This window comes from Sceloporus occidentalis, unplaced genomic scaffold, assembly GCF_023333645.1.
Source record: "Sceloporus occidentalis isolate IW3139 unplaced genomic scaffold, rSceOcc1.0.p SCAF_5, whole genome shotgun sequence".
In the NCBI taxonomy this organism is placed as follows: Eukaryota; Metazoa; Chordata; class Lepidosauria; order Squamata; family Phrynosomatidae; genus Sceloporus; species Sceloporus occidentalis.
In genome coordinates, this window is record NW_028316985.1 from 26,152,115 (window position 1) to 26,174,711 (window position 22,597).

At 39.6% G+C, this 22,597-nt stretch overlaps 1 protein-coding gene across 1 annotated transcript in view; it reads left to right on the forward strand.

The window, feature by feature from the left end:
* Positions 1 to 22,597, forward strand: part of TBXAS1 (thromboxane A synthase 1) — a 353,042-nt gene that overhangs the window by 84,891 nt on the left and 245,554 nt on the right. The window contains exon 3 of the mRNA XM_089527937.1: positions 7,756 to 7,808. Within this exon, the coding sequence (XP_089384063.1) occupies positions 7,756 to 7,808 (53 nt within the window). The remainder of the gene's footprint in view (positions 1 to 7,755; positions 7,809 to 22,597) is intronic.

The window sequence follows — 22,597 nt, forward strand, 5'->3', positions numbered from 1 at the left end:
GATGTTGTTTTACTATCTGTTGTATTTAATGGGACTTTAATATCCATGGATTTTGGTATCCATGGATGGTCCTAGAACCAAACCCCAGTGGATAACAAGGACCCACTGTACATAATGAGATATCTTGGAGTTGAGACCCAAGTCTATATATCAAATTCATTTTCTTTTCATGTACACCTTATACACAAGCCTGAAGGTAGTATTATACAATATTTTAATAACTGTGTGCAAAAAACAAAGTTTGTGTAAAGTCAGAGGCTTTCATGTCCGGCATCCATAGTTTTTTGTGGGTTTTTCGGGCTATGCGACCATGTTCTAAAAGAGTTTATTCCTATTTTTAAGTTGCTGTTTTTTGCATACTCAAGACTAAACTTCATAAAATGCCAGTGGAATGGTTGCAAATTTTGACTTGCAAGAGATCTTCATAACAAAGCTCAGGCCCACTTCCTCAGAGCTTGGAAGAGGAATAAACTCTTTTAGAACATGGCTGCATAGCCCGAAAAACCCACAAAAAACTGAAGTTTGTGTACACTGAACCACCAGAAAGCAAAGTTGTCACTGTCTCAGCCACCCATGAAAAAACTTATGGATTTTGGAGCATTTCAGATTTCAGATTATCTGATAACGGATACTCAACCTGTATGCTAATGTAAAAAAAAGAAGAAGCGGATTATATCTTATTAGGAAAGGTAATGTGCATAGACCAACAGTGTAGTATATCTCCCTCTCTTGCTCCAGTAAGAAACAGATGATTTACTTAACTTTAAAGTAGACAATGAAAACATTAAAATAGATCAAGATTTTCTATACTTTGACTCAGTCATTAATCAGAATGGAGACTGCAGCCAAGAAATTAGAAGAAGACTAGGATTTAGAAGGGCAGCTTTGAAGGAACTAGAAATGATCCTAAAGTGTCATGATACATCATCGAATACTAAAGTTAGGATTGTTCATGCCATCCTATTTCCAGTTTCTATATGTAGTTGTGAAAGCTGGAGAGCAAAGAAAGTTGATAGGAAGAAAATCAGCTCATTTGAAATTTAGTGTGGAGAAGAGTTTTACAGATACCAGAGAAATCAATGGGTTCTAGAGCAAATCAAGCCTGAACTCTCAAGATGACTAAAATGAGACTGTCGTGCTTTGAACATCTCCCGAGAAGACGTGACTCCTTAGAAAAGACAATAATATTTACTAGAGTAGAAGGCAGTAGGAAAAAAGGAAAACCACATTCCAGATGGATAGACTCAGTCAAGGAAGCCACGGCACTCAACCTGCAAGACCTGAGCAGAGCTGTTCATGATAGGGTAACTTGGATGTCTCTTGTTCATAGTGTCGCCATAAGGTAAAATTGACTTGGCAGAGGCTAACAACAACAACAAATATAGCATTCTCAGCCAGAGATCTCTTGGGCTTCACTAAACTACAAACCCCAGAATTGCCCAATATGTTGCCATAACAGTTAAAGTGGAACATGGGGCTATAGTAGTACTGTGATTAGGACCTGTGTACATGTTAATAAAAGTGCATAACTATATATCAGGAGTGAGGTAACTACAGCCCATGGACCTGATCATTTTTGAGGTCCCTACACACCTTGCAAAAGGTTCCCCCTCCGAATGTCCTTGAATGCCCCCTGGGAGATTTGGCGACAATTCTACCATGTATTTGGTGTCCCTGAACTGTTTTAGGCCCCAAAGAAGCCTTTTTAAAACAGGAAGTGAACCATCAGTTTTCTTCCAAGGGAGTATCTGGGAGCAAAAGACCTTTCATTTTTTAAAAAGGGATACGTAGTCAGCAGAGGCATGGGGTCCTCGCCGCCTTGGGTCCCAACTTGGGAGAAAGGCTGGATAAAAATTAAATAAATAAGGCCATCTGGGGAACCAAGGAGGCTTCCCAATTCCAACAGTTGTTCACCCAGTATTGATTAGAGATGTCAAAGTAATGATTTGTTAGCTGCCCTGGGAGCCAGTTTTGGTGGAAGGGCAGGGTAAAATACTTTAAGCAAGCAAGCATGCATTATTGTCAAGATAGACCATCTTGATATGAGAAAGCCTACTGAGACATCCTATCCTCTGTGAGCTTTTTAAACTCTAGTGTAAGAAAAGATGAACACTTTTTTTTTTCTAAGTAAATCTTTGCAAAGTTAAGCACAAACAGCAAGCAGCAAAAGACTGGCTGACCAAAAAGAAAGAATCCATCCAGTCTTTCTGTTAAGAAATGACCAAACACCTAACTCCATGAAACAAAGCAGCACCTATCATGGTTTGTGAACTTGTCCAGTTTGTGCAAAATTATCACAGACATACAAAGTCATCTTGAGACCAATAAATTCTCCCTTCCCTGTGTGTCACATGGGGAGAGAAATGTAAACATTTCATGTTCGCATGTTTGAGAATGAGAAAGCAAGGGTTTACTTCCCTGATTCAGATGGGATAGTATTTTATAACCTTCTGCTTTCACTGATCCAGGCTGTTCCATATGTTGGATCCAGCTGCTTTGTTTTATTTTAGAGCATTGTAAACTTAGATGTGGGGTGTACAGGCTGAGCAGAGGGAGAGAGAACTATACTGCCGAATCACTTTTGCTTAGAACACAAGACCGGGAAGAAGACCTGATGGTCTTCTTTATCCATGGTGCTGACAGGCAGTCAGTTTTGTTGCAAAGCTTTTTATGATCATGTACACAGAGCTGATTCCCCCCTTGAGTTGCTGCTGTACTAGTTTCTTCAAGATTCCCTGTATATAGTCAAGTGAAAAACAGCTGAATCTGGAAGCCTTTGCACTTTTCACAGGTGATGTTTGAATAATGCTTCAGCCTATGTCATATTTTTTTATGGAATCATGTGTTTTTTATAATGGCATAATGTGAAATAAAAGAACCATTTGACCAATGTAGGTCCTATCATCTAAATTTGATGAATAGTTCCCAACTAGTGTAGACCCAGTGGATGCATGTATTTACATAAGTTGAACATTGATCTTTACTGTTGAACATTGATCTTTATAGCAGTGGAGCACAGCTATTGTGTATAGCTCTTCCGCCAAGCACACAGTTTTGGGATGGATGTACATGAAGTGCTGAGGAAGAAAGGGATACCTGTCTAGTGAGCCAAATCAGCCAAATCAGCTCTGACAATTAATGAGTTGAGAGATTGTGTCTTCCTTCATGGCAGGGGGTTGGACTGGATGACCCTTGTGGTCTCTTCCAAGTTTAAAATCTATGATTCTGTAGTTATTTCCTGCAAACAGCATCTCAACAAGAGTTGGGCTGCTTGGAATACAGGTGTCGTCATCTTGATTTTCATGTTCAGAATAACTGATTTGTGGAAAATGGAACTAGACTAACATTATGCCATGTGGCAATTGCATGGCACGCACACACACATACACACTTTCCCCCCATCTCTCCCAAAATGTAATGAATTACCTGGCCTCTCCTCAAATACAATCCATTTGAAATATCTGGAATCAGGAAAGTGTGCTATGAAAATGCATAGGAAACCTTTTACTCATTCCCAAAAGGTCTATCACAACAAAACACCAATGTGCCAGGTGTATCCAAGGAAAAAATTTGCACACATTACATACTGTTTTCTGTGAAATAATAATAGGCATGGCAACTGGTCCTCTGTTTCAGAGTGTTGTCAGACAATATTTATTTAAAAAATGTTTATCCTGCTACTCTTGCTGAAACCCAGTGGCTCACAATGAATAACAAATGTATCATAATGCAAATAAAACATTCCTTTGGTAAAGGAATACTTTGACATTCTTTGCTGGTGCTTAGTGCAGCTTTTGAGGGCATTTTTCTTTCTTTCTGTGACTCTGCTGCCAGTTTTATTAGCGGCTGTCTCAGTGCCTCTGGAGATTCAAATTCCAGCCTTGTCTGTTTCATCTGAAAAATCTAGTTTTCTTGGAAATCACAAATACCATGAAAAACAGTGTTCTTTTTACTAAGTGCTCCAGAAAAATAAATTACAGTAGATGAATGAAAGAGACCAGTAGTTCTTAAACTCTGTTCCCTTCTGATGATTGTATTTTCATAACTGTGCATGCTATGGGGAAGGATACTTGAAGAGTCCCTTCCTTAATTGCTTCCTACTGAGGAACTTGGTCTTTTATGCCTGGCTCTATTCATCATCATTTTGTTGTTTGATGTTTCCAGTATAGCCACTTGCACTACTGAAGGGGCAAGTCAATTTTCAATGTAAGTATTCCAGTTTGCAATGAGAGATGGCTGGCCTCTTAAACACAGAGTGGGAGGTTGCTACCCACACAGTTTGGCCTGCCCTCCAACCTTGCACAGATTAAAACTGGGACATGTATGGCCAAGCAACATTAGAGGGTGATCAAGATGGCAAAAGTTATTAATGAGGAATAACTTTTGCACTTTGAACTCAGTTTGCAGCAGCTGGAACAAGCTTAGTCTAAGGAGTAAAATGAGAGGAGGGATAGGGTTGCCATAATTCTCTATTATAAACCGGGACAAAATGTAGGACAAAATTTAGACCAAAATATAGGACAATTGTAGGATAAAATTTAGCCCAAAATGTAGAACACTTAAGGTCCTCCATTTTTCTTAAATGTCCTCCATTTTGGGCTAAATTTTATCCTACAATTGTCCTACATTTTGATCTAAATTTTGTCCTACATTTTGCCCCGGTTTATAGTAGAGAATTATGGCAACCCTAGAGGAGAGAACAACTGGGACATTTGAAAAGCAGCTGAAAATGTGGAATGAAAGAGAATTAATCAAGACTGTCTTTTCTTTGAGGGAAGTAATTGTATTACTCTGTTCTGCTTTGGTCAGACCTCACTTCCAATACTGCATCCAGTTCTGGGACACCACAATTCAAAAAAGATGTTGACAAGCTGGGGCGTGTCCAGAGGAGGGCAACCAAAATGATGAAAGGTCTAGAAACCATGCCTTATGGGGAGAAACTTAGGAACCTGGGTATGTTTAGCCTGGAGAAGAGAAGGTTAAGAGGCAATATGATACCCCTGTTTACATATTTGTAAGGATGTCATATTGAGGATAGAACAAGCTTGTTTTCTGATGCTCCAGAGATTAGTTCACAGAGCAATGGATGCAAACTACAAGAAAAGAGATTCCACCTCACATGAGGAAGACTTTCCTGACAGTGAGAGCAGTTCGACAGTGGAACACACTCCCTTGGAGTGTAGTGGAGTCACCTTCTCTGGAAATTTTTAAACAGAGGCTGGATGGTCATCTGTCAGGAGTGTTTTGACTGTGTACTCCTGCATGGCAGAGGGTTGGTCCTTGAGGTCTCTTCCAACTCTATGATACTATGCTTCTGTGAATTTCCAAATTGGAACAGTTGGAGGGTATGCTTCAGTAATCTGTTACTCTCAGTATGGTCTTGTGGTACACCTTTCAAGAACATGGATGGTTGGTATCTTTGGTTGATTTTTCCACTGAGTTTTTGTAAGTTTTTACTTCCAATGTTTTGACCAGCTGGTTAGGGAGTTGATTCCATAAAACAAGACTGAAGACAAAATGGAGAGTATAAAGTATACAAGATGCAAGCAGAGGTTATTCTGACATTGTAGCTGAAGATAGGTATGTCATATTGCATCCAGGAAGCTGACTTGAAAGAGTGTAATTCAAATACCAATAAATATATGATTCTGAAATGGGTTATATTTCTGTAGTATAAAATGCGTCTGGTTTCAAAAAACAGCCATGTTAAAGTAATACTCTAAAATTCATTCACTATAAAAATACAGTGTAAAAAGAGAAATACTGTAACAAACTGTTGAGTGAAATGCCTGATGTCACAAAGAAGCATTCCCCACTGTCCTCCTGCACTTCCCCATCCACCAGCTCTCTTTAAAACCTTAAGGGCAAAAACCTTAAGGGCACAAACATGGTGTATCTCAGCTCTTCAGGGATACTGTACACATCTTCAGATTTTACAGACTGAAAAGCATCCACTAGACAAATAAAGGCCAAAATTGGATCCACTGGGCCTATATCAACCACAGCATCCACTTCAAAATGGATTCAAGCAATTTTTTCTGGGAACTGGTCACAATGGCATATCGAGTGATCTATACTTTCCTTTTGTGGGCCAGAACATAATAATAATAATAATAATAATAATAATAATAATAATTTATTTATTTATATCCCACCTCTTCCAATTGAGGATCGAGGCGGGTAACAACAAGGAAAATACAATATACAACAAAAAAAAACAACAAGCCCCACAAAACCCCGACCCAACCCTCCCTCCCAACTATAAAATTAAACAGTAAAAAAGTTTAAAAAATACATAACAATACATCAAAGTTAAAAACAAATCACAAGTAAGAAAAATAATAAAAGGGGGATAATAGACCTTTGACCATTTGTAGACTTCTGTTGGCTGAATCCATTTGGATAGAGAGAAGGCATAGAAGAACAGTTTCTGTACTGGCATCACCACTGTGTAGTAGGCATATGGCTCCCAAACCTAGATCCCCAGATATTATTGGCCTTAAACTTGAAGAAACCTGACCATTGGGCATGTTAGTTAGGCCTTTGGGCAGTTGATGGCCAATAACATCTGGAGACTCAAATTTCTGAATCTTTGGAGTAGTTTTTCCAGTGGTGCATGGCTATGTTTGGTTGGTATATTCCTCCCACCCACATTGGATTGATGGCTTCCTAGCTAAGTTTTGGCACTGTTAGGAATTCCATATTCAAAGCAGTTGTTTGACAATGTTCCAGAAAAGAGACAAATATGTCCAACATAATTGTTGCAAATGTCTTGGGATATATGTCAATACTGGCCTAGTTATGGAGCAGCTACTGACTTTTCCATGATTGGTGGCTAGAACACAAAGAGAAAGTAGAAGAGCCTCTACTATTCTAGAGTTGCATCATGCCAGTGGAAGAAAGAGCAAGATTGTATCATTGCTGATCCAGAGACTGGGCTATGAACCAGTAGATTCCAATTACAAGAAAAGAGATTCCACCTAAATTTTAGGAAGGAGTCCCTGGTGGTAGGAGCTATTCAGCAATGGCATAGACTGCCTTAGAGGGTGGTGGATGCTTCTTCTTTGCAGGTCTTTAAAAAGAGGTTAGATGACCATATTTTTGGGGTGCTTTAGTTGGGCATCCCTACATGGCTCTTACTCTCCCATCCAGTTCTCTGGTTCTGTGGTTCTATAGTGTGTTTCAGTTGGTTTCAGATGGAGAAGTAGGATGGTAGTTAGTGATAGTATGCAGGGCTAGCTTTGAGTACACAAACAATCAAAAGCAGTTGATGGGGAGAGGCAGCAATATTCTTGGGGGTGCACAGATGAAGGGTATACAATGTAGTAGTTTACAATGTCACTGGCAGAGCTTAGAAGTAGAATGTTATACCTCATGATTTTACATTTAATGAGTTAGTTCTTTGTTTCAAACTTATTATGATCCAAACAACAAGTGAACAGCCAATGTTATAGAGCAATGTAAATAAAATTAAAAGATTAGCTTTTAAAAAAAATCAAAGTTGTTGAGGCACAGTAATCAGGTCATGCAGTTCAGCCCTTTTGGGAGAGGGTGCAGTGTCTGTGGGTGACAGATTGCTTAAAAGGCTACAAAATGGAGAATGTATAAAAATGTGTCATTGTAGGAACTTTCTTGTGCTCAGTTTTTGGAACAGGTAAGGTTTCAGAAAGATGACTACTCACCTACTGGGTAGTTCAGAGTCAGTAGTGCAAATAATAATTTATAATACTGTGATGTCTCTTTATGTTCACACAGGGCTTTTGGGAAAACCACAACAAACTAATAAATGAGTATGGACCTGTTTGTGGGTAAGAGACTCTCCCTTTCATTCACTTACTTTGTGGATACTTTTTCTCATTATTAAAGTTGTTTTGGTAGTGTGGATTTAATAGTGAATTCTGGCATGTGCCCAGGAACATCTGGATCAATCTTTCCCAACCTATTGCCAAAATTGTATCTACATTGCTGGACTTCAGTTCCCATAATCCTTCTCTACTGGCTATGTTACCTAAGGTTGATGGGAACTGTAGTCTTGCACATGTAGAAGGTGTCAAGTTGGGGATGGCTGATGTATGGTTTGCAGTAAATACATTTTCTAAAAATAAGAATAATTCATATCTGAATGTTAAAAACTGTGGAAAGCTAGGCTGGCTTTCTCCCTGCTTTCCTTCTACTGGCTGGCAAATACATTTTTCTTTAAGCAGGCTTTATGTTTAAGCAGGAAAGATTTTTATTTATTTATGTGTTTTATTTTTTTAACTTTGTATGTCTTTCAAATGATTTTATGGTGTTTAATGTGAGGATGTTTAACTGTTTTAAAATTTTTATTATAAACATTTTTAATTTACTATTTTTGAAAGTTGTCTGGGTCCCATCTTGGGAGAAAGGCTGCATATCAATTAAGTAAGTAAGTAAGTAAGTAAGTAAGTAAATTTCTACTTCTTTCAAAGGTGATTTTTTCTCTTTTAGTTCATGTAGTGCAAATTCAGCCCTCTGACCTGGCAATTTCATGAACTATTTCTCTCACACATCCTATCACACATTCTTGTGATTGTTTTGCTCTAGCAAGAGGCCTCTGAAATTTAATGGATAAGACTGGAAACTGGATGACAACAGGATTCCAAGCATCTTCCTCCTCCTCCATAATTTACTTACTCTGCCACATCTTTTCCCTAAAACTGGGACCCAAGGCAATTTACAAAAAAATTGTAATGATACTATGATACAAGGACTCGAGTAAAATATGTACAAAAGGTAATAGTTAAAATGTGATTAAACTATCAGTTAGGAACATTTAAAACAAATCAGTTAAAAGACATAAGATAAAAATCATAAGAACAGCACCATATTCAAAGCCGTTGTAGTCAGTTCCCAGAAGTTTGCTGTACTAGTGAATTTTTCACTTGCAGATGGACAGACAAGAGGGAGCAGCCAGGGAGAAGACTGTCTCCCACGTTCCCACCAGAAACTCCTGGGAAGGTAGTGGGACTCTAGGGTTTCCGTTTCACCCTTTTGCCCAGTGCCTCTTCAGTCCATCTCTCATAGAATCATAGACTCATAGGATTGGAGGAAACCACAAGGGCTCTCCAGTCCAACCCCCTGCTATGCAGGAATACACAGTCCAAGCACTCCTGAGAGAAAGCCATCCAGTCTCTGTTTAAAAACCTCCAAAGAAGGAGTCTCCACCACATTATGAGGTAGTACATTCCAGGAAAATATCCCAGGTACATTTCTCATGTGTGCATGTGCTCATGTCTTCCTCCCAACCACTATCAATCCGCTCCTGAGCAAGTACTTGATTTTCATTCACAAGAATAACTGGTAGCTATTTACTTTCATGAGAAGAAAATAAGGGGACTGGGGACTGTTTTGTGTGCGAGGAGAGGTTAGCACACTGTAACACTAGCATAGGTGGACAACTTGAGGCCTTTCAGATATTATTGTAATAGAATTCTTCATCATGCCTATGGCAGGGAAAAGAACAGTACAGCCCTCAGATGTTGTTCAACTGCAGTTCCTATGGCTGTGCTAGCTGGGGCTGCTGGGATTTGGGCTATACTGTACTAACTTAAGCTGATGGAAGTCCAACAACTTCAGCAGGGAAACAGATTGCCCTTTTTCTCTGTAGGCTGTAACAAGAAGATTGGGAACAAGCCTTAGAGGGAGAGATGTAGGTTTTTTTTGTTTTTGTTTTGTTTTTGCTGAAAGAGCAGGTGATAGAAACCACTATAAGCATTTGCTTAGCAATACAAACTACTATTGGTAGAAGCAATAAGACCTGCTAATATTATCCGACTTGAGCACTTTTGCCAGTATTTTGTCTTACCTCTGTTTGACCTGGAAATTTATGCTGTTTGACAAATACATCTTGTCTTTGTTACCTGTTTAAAATCAAACCAGAAAAACAGGATGACCTTCACCTCCTTTTCAAGAAGGTAACATTCAGATGCCATGCATAGATATGTATTTCAAGTAAGACAGATGGTTTAGCTGAATTTCATTCCAGTTGTTAATGTGTTAATCTATCATCTAGCCTAGTTTGGTTTCCTGTAAAGGTTCTGTGGCTAACCCTAATTAACCTGAGTAGCTGAAGGCCACAAAACCCACTGGGTGACCTTGGGCAAGTCACATGCTCTCAACCTCAAGGGAGGGCAGTGGCAAACCTCCTCTGAACAAAATCTCGCCAAGAAAACCCCATGACAAAGTTTTCTTAGGGTTGCCATAACGTGAAAATGACTTGAAAACACACAACATACAAACAGTTGAAGGTATTTTCATCCTCTTGCAAGAAATTTCAAGGGTAAAGGCAGATATTGTATCCATTGCATTAACTTAAAACAGCATGGAACACCTAGTGTAATCCTTGTATAAGTTGAATCAAGTTATTGGGGTGATAGATGCTTGAACATGGATGAAAATAGAGTTTCAGCTAGTGGTCAAAGTTTGTGCTAGAAAAATGGCACCACTGGACAGCACCAGAGTTTGGGAAAGTTATTTGTTGGGATTGACACTTCCAGAAAGCCCCAGGGGATTTTGGAAGCTGTTGTTGTTGTTGTTGTGTTGAAAGCTATAACCACAGTTAATAACTTTTCCAGATTCTGGATTCAGCTTAATATCAAGAGTGCTCATAGCATATCCCTGAGCCACAGAATGAGTTTGGCTTCCTTTTGGCTTTACAACAGAAGTGGCAGGCACATGCATTCCTTGGAGGCTGAGAGATTGTGACTTCCCCAAGGTCACCCAATGGGTTTCCATGGCTGAACAGGGATTTAAACCCTGGTCTCCAGAGTCGTAGTGCTACACTCAAGCTACTCCTCTACTTTCCCAAACTGGCTCATCTAAAAAAGCATAGACCTATAAATTTGGTCACTGAAATGAAAATCATAAGAAAAGTGGAGGGTAGTGAAAGAAAATGATATCTCTGGATGAATTGTGGAAGAAACCTTCAAGTGGCCTCTTTGTTGTGGTGGTGGTGGTTTTGTTGTTGTTGTGTGCCTTCAAGTTATTTCCAACTTATGTTGACCCTAAAAACCCTGTTGTGGAATTTGCTGATGGTGGGAATATGTGACTTGCCCAAGATCACCTAGTGGGTTTCCATGGGTGAGTGGGGATTTGTGGCCCAGTGCTCAACCCCCCACATTGTTCTGGTTCCAGTAGGTGCCAGTGTTCTCTAGTTCCAGCAGGTTCCTGTGTGATCTAGAAGGAGGTTCAAAACCTGATGGTTGTTTTATTTCACCTAGGCATGTTGTTAGTTTTGAATTTAAAAATTGCTGAAACATGTTGAAATGCTTCTTTTTTTGTCTAATGTAGGAACCTATCTCTGTTATTTCCAAGTTATTTCTACCTCTGGTTTATTTTAAAGAAGTTAAACCTAGGAGGACATCTACTTGATTAACTGATGTAGACCTGTATTTATATATTGTATTTATACACCACTCTTTCTTCAAGGAGTTTAGAGTGGCCTATTGTTAAGCAGGTTAGAATGAGAGATTGCACCTGGCTTAAGGTCAGAAAAATACAGCCAGGGCAGAAGGAATTAGCCAGACTAATGGTGGAGAGCAGAAAGTCTTATTGTGTAATACCCATTTTGTCTTGGCAGCACAGGCTGCCAGTACCTCATTCTCAAAGTGAATTGAACCCTGTCCTCAAGCCACATACAGGGTGAGTGTCCCTTATCCAGAATTCCAAAATCCAAAATGCTCCCAAATCCAAAATTGTCCACATGGGAGGCTGAAATAGTGACACCTGTGCTTTCTGATGATTCATTGTACACAAACTTTATTGCATACACCAAATTATTAAAAATATTATGTATAAAAATTACCTCCAGCCTATGTTTATAAGCTGTATTAGGAAGATAAATTATTTTCATGTTTAGACATGGACCCTATCTCCAAGATATCTCACAATGTATATACAAATATTAAAAAAAACCCACCAACCCAAACCCCAAATCCCAAACACTTCTGGTTCCAAGCTTTTAGGATAAGGGAGACTCAACCTGTACAAGCTCAGGACCCCAAGGCTTGACAGCACATTTCTGCTGGCATCAATTTACCAATATCCCAAGATAAACAGTGGAGGCTTACTTCCAAATACCTTCCCTGGAAGAGGCTTAGGGGATGATGACGAGAAATTGGTGCTTTTTAGTTGTGAGTCCCCATTTGAGAAATGTTATCCCCAGTGAGGTTCACCTGTTCCTAGCATCATCATCATTCTGGCACCAGATTAAGATGTTCATTTACTTTAAGGCATTTGATGAGACGTAATTTACCGAATTTTAAATATTGCTGTTAATGCTAATGGATTACTTTGGTGATGTGTAATTACCAAGATGACTTTGTAGTTTCATGTTATAGATGCAGTGTTTGTATTTTTACCTTTTTTATATATTAGTTGTTTTAAAACACATTGAATCTTTTTTTAAAGAGATAATTAAATAACGCAAACTTTTGTAAGAATGCTGTATAGATAAAATTTACAAATGGACTTATATTTGGATATTTGGTCAGCATTTATAGAAACATATGAATAATGTAGTTATTTTTCCTCATTTTGTGTTATTTATTTTGGTTTTGGTTTTGTTGGAGGGTTGGTTTTGTTATAGTGAGAACGCTTTTGAACAAAATATATATTTTTTAAAACTTTGAAATTTGCATGTAGAAAATTCTTGCTCGTATGTGTTATATATTTTCATGTTGTTGAAATTTTCCTGTGGTTATCTGATCAGCAAAACTAAAATTTTGCATTTGATATTTTAATTTTAAGTTTGGTGTCAGTGTTTATTTTTAAAGACAAGCTTTCAGCATTTCATAAGCTCATACATGTTAGTACTAGATGACAGAGCTTGCATAGCTTGCATTTGAAATCCCCCCCCTTTTTTTTTGGAAAAACTCTCAAATGTCATATCTCTGTGATCTCAAATACCAAACATTCCCATGAGGTATGCTTTAAGCCTTTTCTGATGACAAAAAGAGACATGCTAATTATTTTAAGTGCTATTTTCTAGGTACTGCAATATTTTAATTAGTAGTGAAATGTTGAGAAGAAAATTCTCACCCAGTTTATTATGTTATCTTTCTGTTAATCACAATTCATTATTAAGTTAAGATATTCAAAAATTTAAATGTAATAAATCTTGTCAGCATTTGAGTATATTCAAAAATATTTGGTATTTGTTGTTCACCTTTTATTAATTTGCCTATGCCACTGATTTTTTTAACAGTGCATTCATGTGTTTGAAGTTTTAAAGTGGTTACTGAAATCCTAAAAAAATAGTTACAATTCCCATGTTCATCCCATAGTCAGCTTCTAGCTCTTGTGTAGCTTGTAAAAGAGTTAAACACTCCAATCCTTTTACTCTTTATTATTGGCTTTTTTTTTTGAAGTTCAGAGGCACACTGTGTTTGTAATGTAGCCAAATAGTATCATCCATACATCATGAGGTACGAGTGAGGTTGTGGAGAACCTAGGATTTGCAGATGTACAAACAAGGAGGGAGAAGTCTCCAGATTAGCAAAATGAAGTGTCCCATCAGCCATGGGGTTGTGACTGAGAGTGGACAGAGAATTATGTCTGACAGCAGAAAGGAATAAACTGGAAGAGGACACAGCTGGCTTACTGGAACAGTAAACAAGGGTACTTCATGCTGCAACCTTTTTCATTGTTCTGGCACAACCCATTTGATGCTAGTGATTTTTGTAAGGTGTGCTTCGCTTTAACACATTGATGTCAAACTCTCCTGCCTCATCTGTTGAACATTTCTGAGGTTGTACAGCTGGTCCTCCACATCCATAGATTCTTTATCCACAGATTCAATCACACACAGCTTGAAAATATCCCAAAAGGAAAAATTCCAAAAGGACACCATTTCACTATGCCTTTGTATGTAATGGGACTTGAACATTTTTGGATTTTAGTATCCACCGGGGGGTGAGGGGTCCTGGAATCAAACCCCAGAGGATACCCACTGAATTTAATGCAGAGAAATTTCTGCAAGTATTGGCACATGCCATTTAGAGGTGAGCATAATTAAAAATATAAAGGATGAAAAGAAGCATAGGAATCTGCATTACACTAGGCGTTAACAATAGTACACAAGGTTTCCTGTTGTCTCCTCTGACTCAAGAGTTGGACTTTTCAAACTACAACTTCCAAGAGCCATGCAATTCAGAGAACTGCAGTAAGCTTTTCTGAATTCCACTCTGACTGGCAATGGCACTCTGGGGTATCATTTCTCAGTCTTTTTATCCTGGAGGAGCTCTTGACAATTGTCCAGTCTCAGAGAACTCCTGCATAAAAATTATTATACCTACAGCTCAAAAAGAAATGTGTATTTTTTTCAATTATGATTTCATGTGGAACCCATAGTGCCCCCCCCCCCCCCCACAATTGGAAATGTAGTGTTCCAGGGGACTCTTGTTGAGAAACCCTGCTTTCAGGTTTCGGGCAGGGATCTTGTCAATGGTGACTGATGGCTCCCATGCCACTGGAGCCCTGAATTCACTTTAGGTTAATAAATTTTTTGAAGGAGCCATCCAAGACACTATGCCTGTTTGGGGGATAGGGTGCAGCAACATTAAAGTTCTGGCTAAATTAAAATCCAGAGTAATGTGATTGTTTTAACTGTGACAATAATTTCTTTTTCATGAAATTTTAAGGAGTTTAACCTCCACACACATCCCACATACCAAAACCCCAGTTTCACTAATACAGAGGAGTTTTATAGTAAAGTGTTAAAACTCATCTTTTGTGTGGAGAGAACCTCAGCTTCAAGCTATTTTTTCCATGTTGGGCAAAGAAAGAATTCAATATGAAGAACCATTAACAGTCAATGTAGACAACACTGAGCTAGCTGAACAAATGGTGTAATGGCATATTCCAGTTTGATCCCAACTTATATGAGGTCAGGAAATGAAGCTGCTACATACTAACTTCTATTCACAGAATCCTGAATACAGCCTTTCAAGATATATTCTGTGATAGAAAAATCATTGTATGGTTTTGCAATCTGTGTTTATTATCTTCAGAATCTGTTTTCTTTTTTAAAAAAAGAATTTATTTTGTAAATGTATTCAGGATCTCTTTGGCAAACCCAGGATCATTTCTAATATCTTAATCTATCAATCAAGTAATACTGTTTTGACCTTCCAAACCTATATCAACACCCATCTAATCTCCCTCTTTATCTCTATGGCCATTCATGGTATCCTCAGCATTCTTCTCCAGCACCACAGTTCATTGATGGTATAGGAGCCCTATCTCTTGCTTTACCTGGGAATCCTATTTCTAATGGCCAAGAAGATTTTTCAGTCTTTATCTATTAGGTATGTGATAATGTGGACATGCAAGATGACGTTAGAGAGAGATCCCAAACGGACTTAGAATGGACCCAGATACCAAGAGTTTAGAATTATTTAACCTATTAAAATCAATAAATAATGCAGTAAAAATGTAAGTGCCTGTTAGTTATCCCCCAGATTTTTGCACTCACTAACTCCTGATCTCTTCATGCCTGTAGTCTTGGGTGCATTGAGAATTAACATAATTTTAAAAATTGCTTTTACACTGCATATTAATTAACATATAGAGATCAGTAAATCAGCTTATTTATGGTCTGTTACTTTTGTGTTGTGTGTGTGTGCACCTTCAAGTTTCCTGTCAACTTATAGTGACCCCATGAATTCCATAGGGTTTTCTTAGGCAGGGAATACTCAGAGGTGGTTTTGCCAGTTCCTTTCTCTGAAACACAACCTATAATACCTGGTATTAATTGACATTTTCTCTGATGGAGAAGAAACCAGTCAGCAGTTAGTTCCAGCAAAGTGAGTGTACTAGTCATTGTTGTCTCCAACAAAGATACTGGACTGTTTCCAAAGCTTGGAAGAATGATGCTTTTGAACTGTAAGTTTGAGAATCTTCTAGATGACCCTGCCAGTAACCTGGCTAGCTAAAGTTTTTAGATGTCTGTAGTCTTGAAAGGAAGAATTTCCATCTCTGGTTGTCACACCCATCTCTTTGAGGAAGTCAAAGTTGTTGATGGATTAGCATCCCTGTTGTGAGACTTCTTTTCTACTCCAACATAGTAGAAATCAGCATGCGAATACTGCATATTGTGGAATGCATTTCACATCATAGGCACCTGCTGACACAGAGGGAGAAATTTATTACAGGACAAGCAATCTAGTTGGAGGGTGGGAAATTCACCATGGGGATGCTGATCCCCATGGCAAGCATAATGCCTTTACTAGCTCAATATCAGAATTTTTTGCAATCTTGAATCTCAGGCAGCAAGGTAGATGGTAGAAGCTAATGAAATGTAAGCAAAAGTATTTGAATTTTGCATTTTTATTCTTAGCACACAATTTGGACTGCTGGGTTTTTGTGGAATACACACAAAAATTGTTCTAAAGGCAGTATGATCATGCCTGGAAAATGATATGAGTGTCTTTGTCCTCCTCATCACCAAACAACTCTTCAGCACTCTTCTCTGATGCTCTGAAATCTTACGAATGCAGGTAATGAATGGTATGTGGAAGCATTATATGTATGACTGACCTCAAGGAGTTTCACCTGACAGTCTTGGAGGAGATAAGGATTTTACTCATTCCAGACTGAAAACTCCTTCCAAATTAATACAAAGAGCAAAGAGCTTTATCTCCCCCCCCCCCTCCACCCCAAACGGTTAGTGAATAATACAGATCTTGGGAACTGGAGCCTTTATTTTATTTTTATTTTTTTCTCTTAAGGTCACTCAAATCATTTGACTGATACTATCACAATTTGTTTTCTTTTTATGTGAATGGGTTGCCTTGACAACAGGATGTCAAATCAGCGTTTCAGCTTTAATAAAGGCAGCCCTCAAGTCTTAGAGAATTATATCAACCAAGGTTTAGTAGGTCATCATGTAGCTCCCACCTCACCCCAGTAACCTTCGTTTTTCAGTGTGCACTTGAAAAATCGCATCTGTCTCTATAATAGGGAAGGCCCAAACAGAAAGAAGAAAAGGAAGTCTCCGTTTATCACAGTAAAGAAAACAGAATTAATGAGTGTTAACTGCACCAATCAGAACTTGGGAACCTTACTCTTTAAAAGTAATTAATCCTTGTTACTCATTATAGTAGTATCCAGCATGGTGCAGTGATTTGAGCATGGGACTATGACTTTGGAGACCAAAGTTCAACTTCTCGCTCAACCATGGAAAACCACTGGGTGACCTTGGGCAAGTCACACTCTCTTGGCCTCAGAGGAAGGCAAAAGCAAATCTCCTCTGAACAAAACTTGCAAAGAAAGCCTCGTAGGCTTTGAAATAGGGTCACCATATGTTGGAAACAACGGGAAGGTCCACATCAACAACAATAATTCATTGGAGCATGTAAGGGGAGATTCCTAGCATTATTTCTCACAAGGCTGATCATGTAACTTATTTTCAAGTTGCATGTTACAATGAGCAGATATCCACTGGGGTTTGAATCATAGAATCATAGAATCATAGAGTTGGAAGAGACCACTAGGGCCATCCAGTCCAATCCCCTGCCATGCAGGAAATCCAATTCAAAGCATCCCTGACAGATGGCCATCCAGCCTCTGTTTAAAGACCTCCAAGGAAAGAGACTCTATCACCCTCCGAGGGAGTGCGTTCCACTGTTGAACAGCCCTTACTGTCAGGAAGTTCCTCCTAATGTTCAGGTGGAATCTCTTTTCCTGTAGCTTGCATCCATTGTTCCGGGTCCTGTTCTCTGGAGCAGCAGAAAACAAGCTTGCTCCCTCTTCAATATGACATCCTTTCAAATATTTAAACAGGGCTATCATATCACCTCTTAACCTTCTTTTCTCCAGGCTAAACATCCCCAGCTCCCTAAGTCGTTCCTCATAGGGCATGGTTTCCAGACCCTTCACCATTTTTGTCGCCCTCCTTTGGACACGCTCCAGTTTCTCAATGTCCTTTCTGAATTGTGGTGCCCAGAACTGGACACAATATTCTAGGTGGGGCCTAACCAGAGCAGAATACAGTGGCACTATTACTTCTCTTGATCTAGACACTATACTTCTATTGATGCAGCCTAAAATAGCATTGGCCTTTTTAGCTGCCGCATCACACTGTTGACTCATGTTCAACTTGTGGTCTACTTGGACTCCTAGATCCCTTTCACACGTAGTTTCATTCAGCCAGGTGTCACCCATCCTATATCTGTGCATTTTATTTTTCCGCCCTAAGTGCAATACCTTACATTTCTCCGTGTTGAATTTCATTTTGTTAGCTTTGGCCCAGCTTTCTAGTCTATTCAGGTCATTTTGAATCTTGATCCTGTCCTCTGGGGTATTAGCTATTCCCCCTAATTTGGTATCATCTGCAAATTTGATAAGTATGCTCCCAATTCTGTCATCCAGGTCATTGATAAAGATGTTGAATAGTTGAATAGTTTGGTTCCAGAACCCCCCATGGATACCAAAATCCATGGATGTTCAAGTCCCATTATGTACAATAACACAGGAAAATGGTGTCCCTTATATAAAATGGCAAAATCAAAGTTTGCTTTTTGGAATTTATGTATTTTTAAAAATATTTTCAAGCTGTGGGTAGTTGAATCTGTGGATAAAGTACTCGTGAATTTGTGAATAGGGAGGGACAACTATACTTTTTAAATTCCTTTTTGCTATTTTAAAAAAAGTAATTATGATTGGTAAGAGAATTGAATAAAACTTTAAAAATTCCTGAGAGGGCATATCTAAAGATGCCCTTGAAAGGGTCACTTGAAAAAGTAACTAGAAAATATTACATGTTGAAACAACAAACCTGTTCATTATATTACTTTTGGAATCTAACTACATTTAAAACCATGTTAGATGTCATGGCCAGCCAAGAGCAGGTCTCGGAGGATGAGGAGGAGGATGAGGTTCCTCCAGTGCAAGAGGTAATTGAGGCTACACCAGGTGTTAATCCTGCTCTGCCAGAAGCCAGCCCTGATCTCTCAGCCCCAGAGGAGGAGGCTCAGCCAGGTCCTAGTGCTGGTGGGATTCCTCTGGTGGTACAGCAGCCTAGTGGTGACTCTGGGGAGGAACCAGCCTTGGAGGTTCCCTCCTTCAGGCAGTGCGGGGCTGAAAGTGCTGGCAGACGCAGATCCCAGAGAATTGCTGTGAGGCAATTAGCTAACTAGCCTCACCTGGTATGGGGGAGGGCGTCCCCTATTTAGGAAGCAGAGACACGCCAACTCAATGCCAGAGTTTATTGCATGATCCTTTGGTGTGATTGCTGCCGGCACTGGCTTCATGTATCCTGACTCCTTGTTGCCTTGACTTTGGAACGGACTGAACTCTCGTTACTTCCTGGCTGCCCTGACCCTGGACTGGACTTTTGTTACCTGCTGGCTGCTCTGACCCTGGACTGGACTAACTATCGTGATCTCTGTGCTCCTGGCTTTGGCTTTCAGTTTGCTCTTTCTCTCAATCCCTGCAAGGTTTGTGGACTGTTTCAGCTGCTTGCTTAGCTAATTACCATCCTTATCAGCGGTGTTTGTGTGTGCTGGCCGCAGTCCAGGACATTAGAACAGAAAAAGATGAAAAATAATTGTCAGTAACTACATTGATTGTAACTTGTTATTTCAAAATTAATAATAATAATAATAATAATAATATATTTATTGCCCACCTCTCCCAATAGATTGAGGTGGGGAATAACAACAATTAACAGACAATATTAGTTAAAGATATCCGTTAAAACACACATCAGTTTAAATGTACAAATAAGATGTACACATAGTAAACAATCCCATGTTTAAAGGTCAACTTTTAAAATTTACAGATTAAAAAAAATGATGAAGATTCATCATTATATGATGAAGAAGGAGCACATGCCTTGCATGTAGGGAGCCCCACATTCAGTCCCCAGCATCAGTAGTTGTCCAGGAATGCTGCCAACACATACTCACATGGCTGATAAGCACCTGCTGGACAAACGCTAAACATGCCAAGCTGTCAAAAGGCAATGCTCCAGCAACAGTGCAAACGAAGTCCAAAGAGAGTAAGCCACAAGCCAGTCCATAGTTCAGGATTACAGAGAGCAATACTACCAGTCCAGTCTGAGGTCAAGAATACCAGAGGATTGGCCAGCAAGTCTGGTCCGAAGTCAAGAATATCAGAGGGTTGGTCAGCAAGTCCGGTCCGAGGTCAAGGATTCCAAGGCAGTCAAAGGTCTAGGAGGCAAGGAGTCAAATCCAGCAGCGTTCACTTAATGAGAACAAATAGTCTCTGGCAAGAGAGCTCATAATAATAATAATAATTTATATCCCGCCTCTTCTGATTGAGGATTGAGGTGGGTAACAACAAAGAAAATACAATATACAACAGTAAAAACAACAAGCCCCACAAAACCCCGACCCGACCCAACCCTCCCTCCTAACTATAAAATTAAACAGTAAAAAAAAGTGTAAAAAGTACATAAAAATACAGCAAAGTTAAAAACAAATCACAAATAATAAAAATAATAAAAGGAGGGGGATTCAATTGGTTCTGGACATTATCAATTGGGGAAGGCCTGCCAGAAGAGAAAGGTTTTTGTCACCTTTTTGAAAGCCTTGAGTGAGGATAATTGGCAAATCTCTTCCGGCAGGTCATTCCAAATTTTTGGAGCGGTGACAGAAAAGGACCTCTGGGAGGTCACCGCCAGTCTGGTCTTTCTAGATTGTAAGAGGTTTTTCCCGGAGGATCGGAGTGTACGGGAAGGATTGTATGGGAGGAGGCGTTACTTCAAGTAAACTGGACCCAGGCTATGTAGGGCTTTATAGGTGATAACCAACAGCTTGTACTGTGCCTGGAAGCTAATAGGCAGCCAATGTAGTGATTTTAAAATAGGTGTAATATGGTCAAACTTGGATTTTCCAGTGACCAGTGTGGCTGCCATATTTTGTATCAAGTGGAGCTTCCGGACGTGGCACAAAGGTTGCCCCATGTAAAGCACATTGCAGAAATCAAGGCAAGAGGTTACTAGAGCATGTACGACTGTTTCTAGGTCCCGCTGCTCCAGGTAGGGGCGCAACTGGAGTATCAGCCAAAGCTGATAACATGCACTCCTGGCTGTCGCATCAATCTGAGAAGACAGTTGAAGTGACGAATCCAGGAGCACCCCCAAGCTACTTTCAGGGGAAGTGTAACCCCATCTAGAAGCTCAGCATCTGTCGGGTGTCTTATATCTCGCTCCCTTATCACAGCTGCTGATTGCCTAATAAGAGTTTCTCAGCAAGTCTCTTGGAACTCCGAAGGCACACCCTTCCTGATCTCCTCTGGCTAAAGGTAGGAACCTCAATGCTCTGATGCGCTACATCTTCCAAGTCTGGCACTTCCACTGGGGCAAGGCTGGGCTGCTGAGCCCCAGGCTCCTCTGGAGGAGATCCCACAGAGCTAGCCAAATCCACTGGGGCTGGGAGAGCAGAGCTGGGACTTGGCAGGGCAGAACTGGGGCCTGGCACAGCCTCAGGTTCCTCCTGCACCTGAGGAGCTGAGTCGTCCTCCGAGTCCTCCTCATGGCTGACCATGACTGTAGTTCAAAGGATCAAGTAATAGAAAAGACTTCACTATGCCCAGGTGGTATTACTGGGCTAGACAGACCAATAGACACACCAGATACAAGTAAGCTTCCTACACTCATAAGTAATAAGCTATCGTCAGTACCAAATACCTTTGCATGTGAACAGTTATCACACTATTTATTTATTTTTTTAATTTTTTTGCTGAACTGGAGCAGTCATTGACCCTCCCTGAGTCTCTGGAGAGCTTCTGCCAACACTGAGTTGGATGAATAAATAGTCTGATCTGCATGAAGCTTGTTCATATGTGGACATGATTCTAATATTTTTAATAAACAATTATAATGTTTATCCTGTTAAGCTGATTAGAGAGGGACAGAAATATCCAGATTACATCTACAATAATTATAGAGATGTCTGTCTGCGGCAGCCATAACTCATTGGGACATTGGGCTTGATATCTTGAAATTTAACAGTATTTTGGGTTGCAGTGTCCAAGCTACAGTGCAACGTGTGAAATCCAAACTGAGACTAGGAGAGCAGTAGAAAAAAGAAACAAAGAAACAAAGAAAAAGCATCCAGCCATAACTTATCAGGAAATCATGGTAGATGTGTCAAGATCTAACTGAGTGTTTATTAGTTGTCTTGTAAGTTACAGTGTCCGGGGATGGGGGGGGGGCTGCTGTAACTTCAAAATATATTTGAAATACATTGGGAAATATGCTTTAAAAATTGACAGAAAAAGAAAAACCAGAGAGAGTTGTTTGAGGTCTTGCTGGGAAGATCACTGTGATTAAAAAATGGGGATCCCATTTGTCCCTTTGAGTGATTCTAGCTGCAGGCTCTTTCCCTAGATTTTCCAATGATACTGTCAAATTGTAAGTGAGATTGAAATCCTCTATGCAATCCTGATTGCTTAGGAGCAAGTCCTACTGAAATCAGGAGGACTTCAAGGTTAACGTATCCTCCAACATATCACAGGTGAAAACTGGGACTTTTTTGTTGTTGTTAGAGAATGGTCAAAGTGGCAAAAGTTATAAATAAGAAACAACAGACAAGCTAGTAAAGCTGTAATA